The sequence below is a fragment of the Ptychodera flava genome, chromosome 4, assembly GCF_041260155.1.
Source record: "Ptychodera flava strain L36383 chromosome 4, AS_Pfla_20210202, whole genome shotgun sequence".
Classification (NCBI taxonomy): Eukaryota; Metazoa; Hemichordata; class Enteropneusta; family Ptychoderidae; genus Ptychodera; species Ptychodera flava.
The window spans coordinates 40,271,248-40,284,705 of record NC_091931.1 but is presented as its reverse complement, the minus strand read 5'-3'; the positions used below and the strand labels follow the sequence as shown (position 1 = coordinate 40,284,705).

The following is a 13,458-nucleotide window of genomic DNA, read 5'->3' as shown; positions in this document are numbered from 1 at the left end:
CTTGTTATCTCGCAAACGCTTTTGTAAGGTCACCATTTTTCACGCAGCGTCATTTTGAAAAAACACCGCCCCCCCCCCCGTAATTTCTGACCAGTCCCTTAGAAGCGAGGCCACTCTCTAAGAGTGTACCGACTATATCTGCAGTGTCACATCTCTCGTTTGCATCTTGTTTCAGGTAGGTGTAGCTATCTCTAACTATAAACCAGTAAAAACGATTAATCACGCAAACTAACATAGGGGTGAATTGGAAACAGCTGTCAAGATCTTATTTGAGGATATTCAAAATTTCATGAGACTGGGCCCTTGCAAAATTGTATGCCACTTGTATAATGCCGTGACTCTCTGCCAACCGATTCATAACACTCATTGCAGGTCAGCTTGATCTGTGTGTTTATGGTACATTTTTTTATCCGGAATCGTTTTACAAATGCACTAATGATGCATGCTATTGTCACCAAAGCAGAAAATCGTATATTTTCTCATACCAGCCTATAAATTCCTACAAGTGACTGTCTTATATAGGCACTTATGGTGACCCATTTATGAGACAAAGTTTATGGACATTGAAGACCGAGATGGCCTTGTCCGAATCAACATTGTTATGTGTGCCTAAATGTCAATCAAGCGTCCCCGACTAGACTCTGATTCTGTCGTATACAATTGTCTCCTTTGTGGCAACAGCTAAGAGGCGTTGATTTTTGGACATCATGGTAGACGGAAAATGCTTTTGCTAACTAGAATGGTACCCCGGCAAAGCAATGCATAAAGGTGTGCGTGTACATGCAGAACGATGGAAATTCAAACTTCGAAACCAGATATGAACTGAAAATGCTCACGTGTTTCAGTATAGAGTTGTCTGTAACTAGTGGGCTGACGTCTTTTTCTGGAACCATGCCGCTACGCATGTCACAGTTGTTAAGTCGGTTTGTGTATATGCGAAGAAATATGAATATTTCTAATAAATTCAGTCTGATATTTATCAGAATTAAACTTCCTTTCCGCTTTGCAATACTCGGAAAGTTACTGAACACGTACGGATCACCGTTGGCGATGTCCAATACTAGTAATATTATATATGTGTACGTGTATATAAAGGAAGGTGGTCAATTCCCACAGCCATTCAGACATATTCCTCACTATATGTCTTTGAAAACCTTCTGTTTTACTCACTCCACGATCCTATTCGCTATATCTACATTTCAAGGCTGATGATTGATAACATTGCAATAGATAGACTTTGTGTTAGATAATATTGGGCGAGCGTCATGTGGAGCCCCGGCAATGACAAAGATATAATAATTAATAATAATATTAATAATAATAATTTATTCATTTATAAAGCGACTAAATCCACACAAATAGTGTGATCAGAGACGCTGGGTAAAATACAATCAATTTTAAAAAGGTTACAAGAATTCAAAACAAAACAAAAACAAAAAAATACAATGAATGAGTTCAGTTAAAAGCAGAATTAAAAAGAAATGTTTTAAGACTTGATTTAAAACTTGTCAGGCTTGGGGAGCGACGAACCTCAATTGGAAGATTGTTCCATAAAAAGGGGGCGGCAATACTGAACGCACGGTCCCCATAATACTAGTACTAGATTGATTTGATGGCAATTTTGTCACTCATTAATCTCGCAGGTGAGATATGTTTCTTTTTGTGTTGATCCGAAGTTTACGATGCAGGAACTGTAAAATTTGACAATGTTTTAGTGTGTTTGTTCCATGCATTAACTGCGGTTTTTGGTCTACATCATAACCTGCACGTTTGACAAATATATTGAATAATGTGTACTGCGATTTGGAAGCTTCAAAATGTTCTTCTTGCAGTTGTACTGAGTTGTATGTATTATGGATCACTGTATCGTCACCCGTCTCTTGGAATATCTCAGGTTTTTATATGTCAACACCTTTGTTTTGTACAGTTAAAAAATTATTGTAATCGTCCCCTCTGCTTGAATTCCTTTCTGTTCTTTCACGAGAGCAATGTATGTAATGGTTTTAAATTTCTCTCAACTACCCTTCAGTCCATGAATTTGAATCAAATTCTTTGAATTTTGCATTGAATTGTCTCAGGGTCCACTTTCCTTCCCTTCATTTCCATTTTCCCGTCAAAAGGTACCTTTTTAATGCTGTCATACAACCACGGTTGACACAGTATAAAATAACCTACGATCATGAAAATGGCCTATTAAACAGTCCCCAAGGCCGGCGATAAGGGTAAAGCAAAGATACAGCAAAGTAAAAAATATTTCATATTCCTTTTTTTTTCTTTTTCACTGTTAGATGTGTGCATTTGTTTCTTAAATAACAGTAGATTTCACTAGTACAGCTATGCAATAGCACAAAACGATCTTGCATTTTCAAATGCAAGATCGGAGGCACCGTGGACCAGTGGTTAGGGCGACGGACTCACTATCAGAGGATGGTGGGTTCGAGACCCGGTTCAAGACCCAGTACGTCCAGAGTAATGATCTCACAGTCGGAGGACGGCGAGTTCGAGATTCTAGCACGGTGTTGTACCCTTGAGCAAGGCACTTTACTCCTCAGTGCTCCATTGGGGGTTAGTGGGTCATGCGCACCTCATCCTGTAATTGGGCTAACGCCCGTTGGATGATGGACTGATATAATATAATAATAAAAAAATGCCAAGTATTTTTAACATTTAGCGCGCACTTGTTTCGCAAACTTCCGTGAAACTTCTCAAGGAACCCGTTATGAAGTTGCCGCACGGCTAGTAAAAGCCACAGTGAGATAAGCTTTCATAGACTAATCAAGCCAGGATTTTAATAAGACAGAAAATGCATGCTACTTGTATTCAGACCATAGAACGCTGACTCCAGGTAATGAAAACACGTTTGTTTCCCGTAATAATTTTGAACTTTAAAATAAGGCGTTATGGACAATGCATTTTTAAAAACCAAGTAACCACCCACTATACTGTTTGAAAAAAGCTTGTTCCCCTCTTGCAGATTTCCTATTGTCAGATTAAACCGCCACCCGATCCCCGATTTTGATGGCCGACCTCCGGTCATAATACAGTCGAGTTGAGTGACACAAGGTTACCAAAACTAATGTCCATCAAAGATGTAAAATGATTTATGATGAAATAATTGCTACTAATTAGCACTTAACTCCGGATTTGCCGATCAAACAAAATGGCGTTAGTAATGTTGGATAGAAAGCCTGCAAGACGTTCGCTGAAGGACAGATGCACAATGACGTCAATAACATAAACGATAAAACTATTACATAATCTGCCAAACATCCATGACATTGTTCCTGGAGTCAATGACCGCCCGACAAACAATTTTTATCTAGATCCCCCATCGCACGTGGGCAGTATTTCATATGACATTGAGAACTGGTTTATTTTCTAGGAGATTAAGTTACTCGCTTGCCAGTAAACTTTCATGAAGTCCTATTACTTTGATTTTCCATACGCATCTACGAAACACATTCACATATAACTATTTTCTCAGCCCAACCGATGACGTCAGGGACAGAAGCTAATCCTCATGAGGGTGGTTTTGGATGGATACTGGTACTAGCCAGCTTTGTGGAACAAGTACTACAATCCTGTACTCTACTGGCAACGGGAGTGTTGGTTCCGCAGCTGACGAAATATTTCGAGGCTGACGTCGCCGAGGTATCGACAGTCTTTTCGGTCGCCATTGGTCTGCTGTTCCTCATGGGTAAGATAATATTAAATTGTATATATGAGATTGTTTTCCTGCTATTGGCTCTCAACATCAACGTTTTAGCATGCCTTTAGTGATAAAATATACCAGGATCGAAGAAGTGCTTGTCTTTAGCCCACAATCGGTACATGCGTATGTATCACGGGGAACAGTGTGGATAAGTCGGCAAAGGTCTGATCATGCCTGTCCCTCCAGTGCAAAAAAAAAAAATACTGCAGCCTTTATCTCTATCAGTATTTAATGTAAGGGACTGGACGGAAATCACGGGGGGAAGGTTTAGGGCCTATGTTTTTCAAAATAAAGCTGCTCGAATAATAGTGACCCTTCAAAAGCGTTTGCGAGAAAACAAGTGACCCTACCCAATTTTCATGCTCAATAAGTTAAACCTCCCCCCCCCCCCTCTGCGTGTCACAGTCTGTATCAATAATATCTTAGTTGACATATAATTTCTCATTTGACCTTTGAACGTTTCAGGAAACTTTTTGACGTTTACAAATAATCACTTTTATGCAGTGTTTCAAGTAATCCGGTGAAGAAGTCACAGCCCACATTTCACAATAAATAATTCTATCAACCACTTGAAGTACGATATTAGCTATTTAACAGTAAAATGACGATGGCTGTATACGTTCATACATAGTTTGGCCTGTACTTGTACAGAGCGCACTACTATTGTCAAAAAACTTATCGCCTTAAAATCGATATTTCCAACTTATACATAAAAAGGCACATATATAGCAAGTTTTGAAAGGGAAAATGTTTAACAGCTTACCCCTACACTACCATGAGAAGTGAATTAGTATTTTTGGCGAGATTCCAATATCATATTTGTTGTTCCCATCTGCACTGCAAACACTCTATTCTAATCAAGTAAATAGTCAAACATTTATAAGAGCAAATGCTAGGTTTGTATTTGGAAAAACATTATTAATAGTTTTTCTTGTCCACACGTGCTTGTAACCTCCCTATTCTAATCAAGTACATTCATATCAATTATATAAATTATCAAACGTCTGTAAATGCACAGATATTGCTAGTTTTGTATTGGAAAAAAGTTGTTCACAGTTTTCTCATAGACTACCATGTATAGTGGATCTACATTTTCGATCAAATCCCAAAATCAAATTTCTTGTACACACTTGCACTTTTCACCTCCCACTTCAAGCAAACTACATTTACATAAATAATCAAACATACACAAATGTACGGATATAACTAGTTTTGTAAGGGAATATTGTTAATACTTTACCCCATAGACTTCCATGTACTATGATCTGATATTTTTGGACGAAGCACTATATCGGCCATAATACCAGACTCTAATTCTATGATTTCAAAGACAGCTTTGATTATTTATGTTTTAAATCAATCGGCGTTTGAAAAACTTTAGAAAATGGCCGTTATGTGACTGTAAAGTAATCAAATTCGTCGACAGTATCCAACATTCTCGTCGTTGTTTGTATCTACAGGTCCTTTTAGCGGTTTTCTTGTTGAAAGATACGGAACTCGAACAACAGTAATCATCGGGTCTGTGCTTGTGGTGCTCGGTTTATTGTTAAGTTCTTGTGCTAATAGCGTGTACTTCCTGTTCTTTTCATTTGGAATTCTTACAGGCAAGTTTTGATTTTTATCATAATACACACACATACACACACATATGTATGTATATAAATATATATAAATATATATATATATATATATATATATTTATATATATATATATATATATATATATATATATATATTTATATATATATCTGCTTGCACCAGACAGGCTTAATCAACACTAAAGTGGCCACGGGTGTATATATATATATATATATATATGTATATATGTATATATATAATATATATATTAACAGATTACTTCAAGTACAAAATAATGAAATCTATTTCTTAAGTTTCATGCATCCTGCAATCTTCAGATAGAAGTAATCTGTTTATTTATAACGCTCTGCTTTAGCATCGAGCACTGTAATTTCCCACGAGGACATCTGTATACTTATATATATATATATATATATATATATATATATATATATATATATATATATATATATATATATATATATATATATATATATATATATATATATATATATATATATATATTAACAACACAAATTAATTCAAGTACAAAATACTTATATCTGTTTATCAAGTTGCATGCATCTAGTTATCTCAAGACTAATTTTCCCTCGGATATTCTCTCACATATATGGTCGGTACGTCCCATTATACATAGTCTTCCGTGGTGTTGAAATTTGATAAATTATATTTGTTTTGAAGGCGGCATTTTGAAACCAACTATCAGCATTGATTATGTTCGGTTCACAGTAATATTACATCGCTTACTTATATCTATGTTAGAGTAACTCGATGCTCTGTCAATAATTGACCATGATATATCAAAGTCAAGGTCCTTTAGGAAAAAAATTGCGAGACTGTAGAGAGAAAGTGACGCTTTCTCGCAATTGGTGAGAATCTCTTTTCATTCTCACTGCTACCTGTGAGAATTCAAAAATTCCCACCGGTGTGCAGTGAGTATTGCATTCCTTGGTGAGATAATAGATTCTCACGGAGAATAAGTTGAAGGACTGTACTTCAGCAGACTGTTGCGCTAAATGGTAGGCTGTTTTGTAGATCGTGGGATGAACGCCTTGGCCAGCCAGTAACTCAGCTGCCGAGAAAAGCGGGGCGACTGGGGGCCAGTCTAACATAGAGTACCTTGTATTGCGATTGGAAAGTGCTAAGAAGACGCCAAAGGATTCCACACATCAAAATTACTGGGCCGCTTAAGAGACTCTTGACCCTCTGGCGCTCCCCTAATCTGTAATACCTTCGAATTCTATGTTGTGCGCCAACGGTCTAAGGGAGCCGTCATTATTTACGGCATCGGTGGGTCGGAGGAATGTGAGGGGAGTCACTCAAAAAATAGAAAACTTCAGAGGGTTGCTCAAAATGTGGAAAGAAAGAAGGGGGAGTTACTTAATTTTTGGTGCAAAATAAATTGAAACACCTCTCATTTTGCACCATTGCACACACAAATTTCTCAAAATTTTCGATGAGAGAGGGGGAGCCCCTCCCTCGTGCTCTCCCCTTAGGGTGCTCTAACAGTTTAGTTTAGTAGCAAAACAAATTAAAAACACCTCTGAGATTGCACCAAACTACACCATTAATTGCAAACACCAATTTCTCAAAATTTTCCATGCAATATAGGGGACACCCCCCTCTGACACTTTCTTCCTCAGCCTCTCGCGTGTTGTCCCTATGTACTTTCAAATTCACCCCAGTCAGATATCCTAGTGAAAGCCCTGTTATTATACCCAATCAAAAGTAAACAATACTATATGGTTGGATACTTGTTTTAACATGAGCTTTTATATCTACATTTTGTTGTCACTTTGAATATTATTTTGTTGGTTTCACCTTTTTTCAAGCATTATTAGATAACCGATAATAATCAAGCAGGGTATATAAGGATTTGAAAGGTCTTTACTATTGCAATATTTTTGTAAATTCTACAAATACATGTATTGGTATTTCACTCCTTTAAGTAGGGAGGGGGTCAGTCAAAATTTCTGAGTTAGAGAGGGGGTACTCATATTCATCATGGTTGGCAGGGGGGAGGGTTACTCGAAATTTCGGAGTTTCCGATGAAATTCCTCCGACCACCCAGGTCGTAAATAATGACGGCTCCCTAACCGGACAAGCCCCGTGCCAAAGGTGTCGCCTCTGACAACTACCATTAACGTAGCGATGCTTCGCGGCTAAAAGCAGCTTGACGAACCGGCCTACACTGGCTCTAATTCGAGGCAGGCGAGGACCACAATGTGTAGCAAGTGAGGGACTGTTAGAGTATATAATTACACTCACGTGATTAGGCGCAAAGAGGAACCGAATTCTCTTTTCCAAGAAACGAAAGTTACCAACAGTTTTCGATGTATATTTCAATGAATGCAAAAGTTAACGATAGTTTACGATGAGTAATAGCAATATGTGTGCTGCAATGTGGGCTTAATTTTACGGCATGACGCACATCCGAACTAATCTTTATATACACTGTTTGCTTCCAGGTTCTGGCTTCGGCATAGCGTTTACACCGACATTTGCGGTATTTGGTGAGTTCTTCAAAGACCGCCTTGGATTGGCTACATCACTGTCTCTCACTGGAACTGGTTTTGGTTGTATCATATTCTCTCCGCTCAACCACGCCATGCTTGAAAACTACGGATGGAGGGGATGGTTTATTCTGATTGCTGCTATCGATGCAAATCTGTTTGTGTGCGCTGCTTTAATCCGACCAACTACCAAACAACAATCCAAAACTGAAGTCGACTGCCATTTGCCAGACTCGGTCGGGAGCAACGCTCAAGAAAATCACTTTAGCATAACTTGCTGCATAAAAAGAGCAATGCAGAGGCTTTGCGTTGGATGGATCAGAAAAACAAAGGTTTTCCTAGTGATACCGTTAGCAGAATGTCTCAGTGCACTATCTTACTCAACAATTGCATTGTTGATTGTACCTTGTGCAATTGACCAGGGCACAGCGCCATTCTCTGCATCTCTGCTTCCAAGTGTTGTGGGAATTTCATCGACTTGTGTTCGAGTTTTTTCAGGTGTGCTCCTGGACTTGAAATGCATGGGGAGTTTTCGCGATTTCATACCAATGCTATCAATGTTGACACTGAGCATTCCTTTCCTAGTTTTTCCGATGACAGAAAGTTACACCATCATGGTGATATTGTGTTGTCTTTTGGGTCTGGCTCAAGGTGTGTATTATCCTGGTCTGTGGGTACTTGTGAAGAGCATCACGGGACCGAATTACACTGCAGCTGTTGGATGGGCTATGTTCTCCAGTGGAATTGGAAGCATTTGCGGATCATCGTTCGGAGGTGGGTTCGCTCATGGAGGGATGCCTCAAAACTGAAAGATTTAAACTTTGCTCAGAGTTACCTCTCAGTCAAGGAAACTTTAAATAATTCTCTGTGAATCGAGAATTAAAATCGGGTATAAAACAATAGCGGCCAGGATGCTCTTGGTGCACGGATAAAGAGACACGAAAAGATGTAATGTGACGAGCTTTAGAATCATTTAGGATTGATATTTTTATGCAGTCTACGTTTGTGCAAGGCTCATACAAGCGCCGTTTGTCGTTCACAATGATAATCTGGAATTGCTTGCCCTTACCAACTCCAGTTATGGGCATTGTGTCAATTACTGATGCGCAATTAGCATACAAGGAATCGATATAAACATATACATGCCTCAGTTGCTTTTGTCAGACTAACCCGAAACGAAGAAGTATATTTTCACCTTTGAATCATGCACTTGTCGTCATCAACGCAGATTGCTCTTTCACAAACCTCTTACAATTAAAATTTTCTTATACAAAGTTTATTTCTTTTTTACAGGTGTTTTGTACGACAATACGCAGAGTTACAAGGTGCCTTTCTTCGCAATCGGCTCAGCGACTACTGCAAGTGCATTTCTCTATCTGGCAATTGCACTCAAAGTACGATCAAGGAAAGAACTTCAGTATAGGGATGGGCGGAACGAAATCCCCGGTGAACACGCGTAAAGTCCAATAGTAGACTGGGATATTATGATATTCATCTCTCTCAAGTTGTGTGAGCCATAGCAAAACAAAGGAGGTGTCGCTGAACATGTAAGGCTCAACCCTGCCCGGCAGAAACAGCGAAATACCTGACTCCGAGTGTCACGGTGGTGGCAAGATCGTCGGAGAACCAGTATCTGCAAATTCATTTTACTTTTACAAGATAAGCTTATCATCCGATTTTTTGTCACTTGCTCTAAATGTCATCTTCTAGTCTAGAGACATAAAATCTGTCAGCGTTGGTTATTTCAACGCCGAGACTTAATCGCAGTAAACCAAAGAGAGACATTGTCTATCCAAAGGAACACTGAATTGAGTAGAATGGAGTGGGATTGAAGGACAGACATTGAACCACAGTGAAGGGCTGTGATTGAACACACAAGATGTGTACTACATAACTGCCAAAATATCTATCTCTGAGGACAATCTATTGTTAAAACGATTGGAACTAATTTGAGATAATTGGATGGTGAAGTAATGTCGATTTAATCTACAAATGTAATCTCATCTGCTTTTCTTTTTACATTACACACTTGTCTTTATGAGTAATTTGTATTATGGCAACATTCAACTATCTGGCACCTAACACTTTTGAGAAATTTAAAAAATATGAAAATCCAATTATCCCAAATTAGTTCCAACCGTGTTTTATTCCTCGATACTGCTAGCAATAAACTCTGTGTGAGGCATGTAACATTTACACCTCTGCTGTGTAATAGCGTGACTTCGGAAAACTTTGTGATCAAGATGGACTACCCAAAATAGAAACTGGTGGTCTAAATGAGATTGGTGGTCTTTTAACGCATGAGCACCGGTTATTTCGAACCCTACATACATACATTGATACATACATACATACATACATACATACATACATACATACATACATACATACATACATACATACATACATACATACATACATACATACATACATACATACATACATACATACATACATACATACATACATACATACATACATACATACATACATACATACATACATACATACATATATACATACATACATAAGGGAACGAGCACAATTAACGGCAGGGGGCTGGAAGAGAAAATATTTGGTGCACATATTTTTTACAGCCCCCCCCCTAACACCAGCAAAAATTTTAGTGCCCCCCCCCCTACCACCGGCAACAAAATTTTTGTGGGCCCCTCTCCGTAAAAAAGAAAGATTACATAGGTACAAAGTTGTACACATAGATATAATCCTTATAACTTTTAATATATGCTTTAGTGAAAACAACATTCTTGCATTCTTGAAATAAATAATAAACAAATAAATATATAAATAACAAGGCAGTATTGCTGAAGGCAATGAGTACTTGGGCCGTGATAGAGTAATTTTGAGGACAATATATACTACTATTCAAATATGGTCTTGAATTTCCTCCTGTCAATTAGGCATTTGATTAACTGGTTATTAAACGAAGCAATGGCATGACAACGGCAAAATATGTCTAGCAACTTTTGTGGAGTTTGAGGCAGGGGTTCTTTATTTAAAGTGGAAATTGCTTAAACTCCTTAAATATTCAAATTACAGCAAATTTCTTTTGTTCTCGATGGTAGATGTCTAATAAATATTAGTATGTGCACAAATAACATGGTGTTTGTTTAACTATATTTTGGTGGAGATTTCAGAATCCGATCGTGACCACCCCCCCCCACAAAGTCTAATGGTGCGTCCCTAAGTGAATTGTTCTAGCATTGGGAAGCAAACTCAACATTACAGGATTTTATTAGAGCCAGGTAAAGGGCCCTGAGAGGTAACTGCAAAATTTAACCAACCTCAAGTTACCATTTAATTTTCGCAGATATTCATTGCTATCTATAAATTTTGCTTATGGCAGAATAGGCGAAACAAAGAAAAGATTTTTGTTAATTCTGCCATTTTCCAAAGCTTGCCATACTATTTGAAAAAAGGGTATAAATGGAGTGGATTCCTGTCCCATCCTGAAGTAGGTTGCACCATGTTGTATTTGTAAAGATGGAAAGATTGCACGTGCACCATTTTTGGTGTTTATCATAATTGTATGGCAGTACTGTGGCCATATTCGGGAAGAGAACTGGTTGCCTTACAGAAATCTATCCTTGTAGTTCAACTCAATGGATAATTATACTTGAATAAACATCGCAGAGACAGAACATTTCCATGAACTAACTTTAATATAATAATAAAATCAAAAAATATTCTCAAAAGTTGTGCAAAATTTGCATCAACTTAATGAGTGTTTGATATAACCTACTAATCTATGAACTGCTAGACAAACTTTTGAACTGTTAATCAAGTGTCAAACATAGCACCAGAAATCGAAGCACAATCTGGAAACCTTTTTGAAAATAACACAACTTGCGAGTTTTTTCCTGAGGTAACATTAAAAACACAACTGAATTAACTATATTATCAAACAACATGTGCAATTATTACACGTAACTCTCTTGACAATTGGGTTTGGAAAAAATACAAGATTTATCCACTAAACGAGTGGTAACCTACACATGTATGAAACTATTGAACACGTTTATCAAACATTCATTATCTATACAAGTTGAATAGTTGTTTGAATGGAAATTGTCAGTGAAACATGGTTAATTTGCCATTCTATATGAACAATGAGAGGAACTGAAAAACACAACATAATTGGCTTTTAAGGTTATTTTTATTACAATTAGCAAAATGTCACCACAACAGATTACACTGCATTTTTACAATTGGTAGACTTGCTTTGTTTAACACTGCAGGATTACCGATTAATATACTGTCACGAAAATGGCCGAGTTAGCACTAATTTGGTGTATCCAGACGCAGATTCTGAAGTGATTGCATGCATGCATGCAAGCTGTTGTAAAACGATTCACTGACAATGACATAGTCCCCACTTGTAATAGGAGTTAGTCTTGATCGGGCAGGGAAATGTGGTTATTAAAAAGTATCACTGAAGTGTACATGCTGAGATCTATGGGCACGTAGGTCTATGTTGTTGTTCCAAATTTGAAACATCAGGCATGTCTAAGTTCTGGTTCTAAATCGGGAAAAAAGATCAGACCTCTAGCTGTATTGGCCAGCCAAGAAATACATATGTGCATAATAAATGAGGTACAAGATGTGACATATTAGGGTCTAATATCTTATCAAAATTGAAGGGTATAGAACTTGTGGTAACTGAGTTATGCATATATATGTATAGTCAAGGTCAAAGGTCATCAACACTAGACAAAATGCTTGATATGCGTTTAGCATATTTATGTTTATTGACGAATATGGAACACAATACTAATTGCATATGCAGCGTATATATTTTTGTATATGGAACATTCCAATACGTTGATATGCGTATCGTATTTCTATGAAGATCATGAGTATACGTAATGCAGATCTTTGCACACTAAGTGTACACTGTAGTTTTGCATTTTATTAGCATACTTACTGTATACTTAAAGGGGAAATTTACCCTGAAAATTAATTGTGGAATATTAAACTGATATGGTCATTGAAAAGCTTTCGAGTCGATTTTATTCACTTTCACTCACTGGCTAACAAACAGCGGTGTACTAAAATACCGGAAGTGACGTCGTAAACTTGGTCATTGAAGCAGTAGACGTGTGCAACCGTAAGCTTTTCCATTTACAGTGTATAGAATGGCAATAGAATATAGGGGCCAAGCACTCGGTGTCGATGTTTAAGTCGAGCAGAAATCAATAATAAGTTTTCTGCGAATACCACTTTGAGAAGGGCTGCTTTTAGCGAAAGTTGCAAGTCCAACTACTGAACTACAAGCATAAAAGAAAACTGTCCGGGACATATCCAGCCCCAAGTACGATGCTTGTACATATGGGACTGTGCGTACGCTCAGGCACTAGAAACGGAACACTGTAGACAGGACCGCTGGTTCTCGACTAATCATGGCTACATCAGGGTGTTCTGTAACACATTAAAATGCTTGCACTTTTAGAATTAATGTCGATCTCTTTAGAGCTTTGGCATTACTTCGGCGTCTGCATGATTTCACAGCGATTGCAGACGCAACACATGCATCCATGGGTTGACAATGGCAGGCATGATTGATCGCCAAGAGGAATTTGAACTTCGTCATTGGAGCTAGAATAGTCACTTTCTGAA

The 13,458-nt window shown here is 37.9% G+C and overlaps 1 protein-coding gene across 1 annotated transcript; it reads left to right on the top strand.

The window, feature by feature from the left end:
- The first annotated feature begins 118 nt into the window (after positions 1-118).
- LOC139131746 (monocarboxylate transporter 13-like) lies at positions 119-10,020 on the top strand. The gene is made up of 5 exons (XM_070697960.1): positions 119-175; positions 3,485-3,697; positions 5,173-5,316; positions 7,780-8,598; positions 9,118-10,020. Exons 2-5 carry the CDS (start codon positions 3,493-3,495, stop codon positions 9,282-9,284), a joined length of 1,335 nt encoding a protein of 444 aa, XP_070554061.1. The 5' UTR covers positions 119-175; positions 3,485-3,492; the 3' UTR covers positions 9,285-10,020.
- The last annotated feature ends 3,438 nt before the right edge of the window (positions 10,021-13,458 follow it).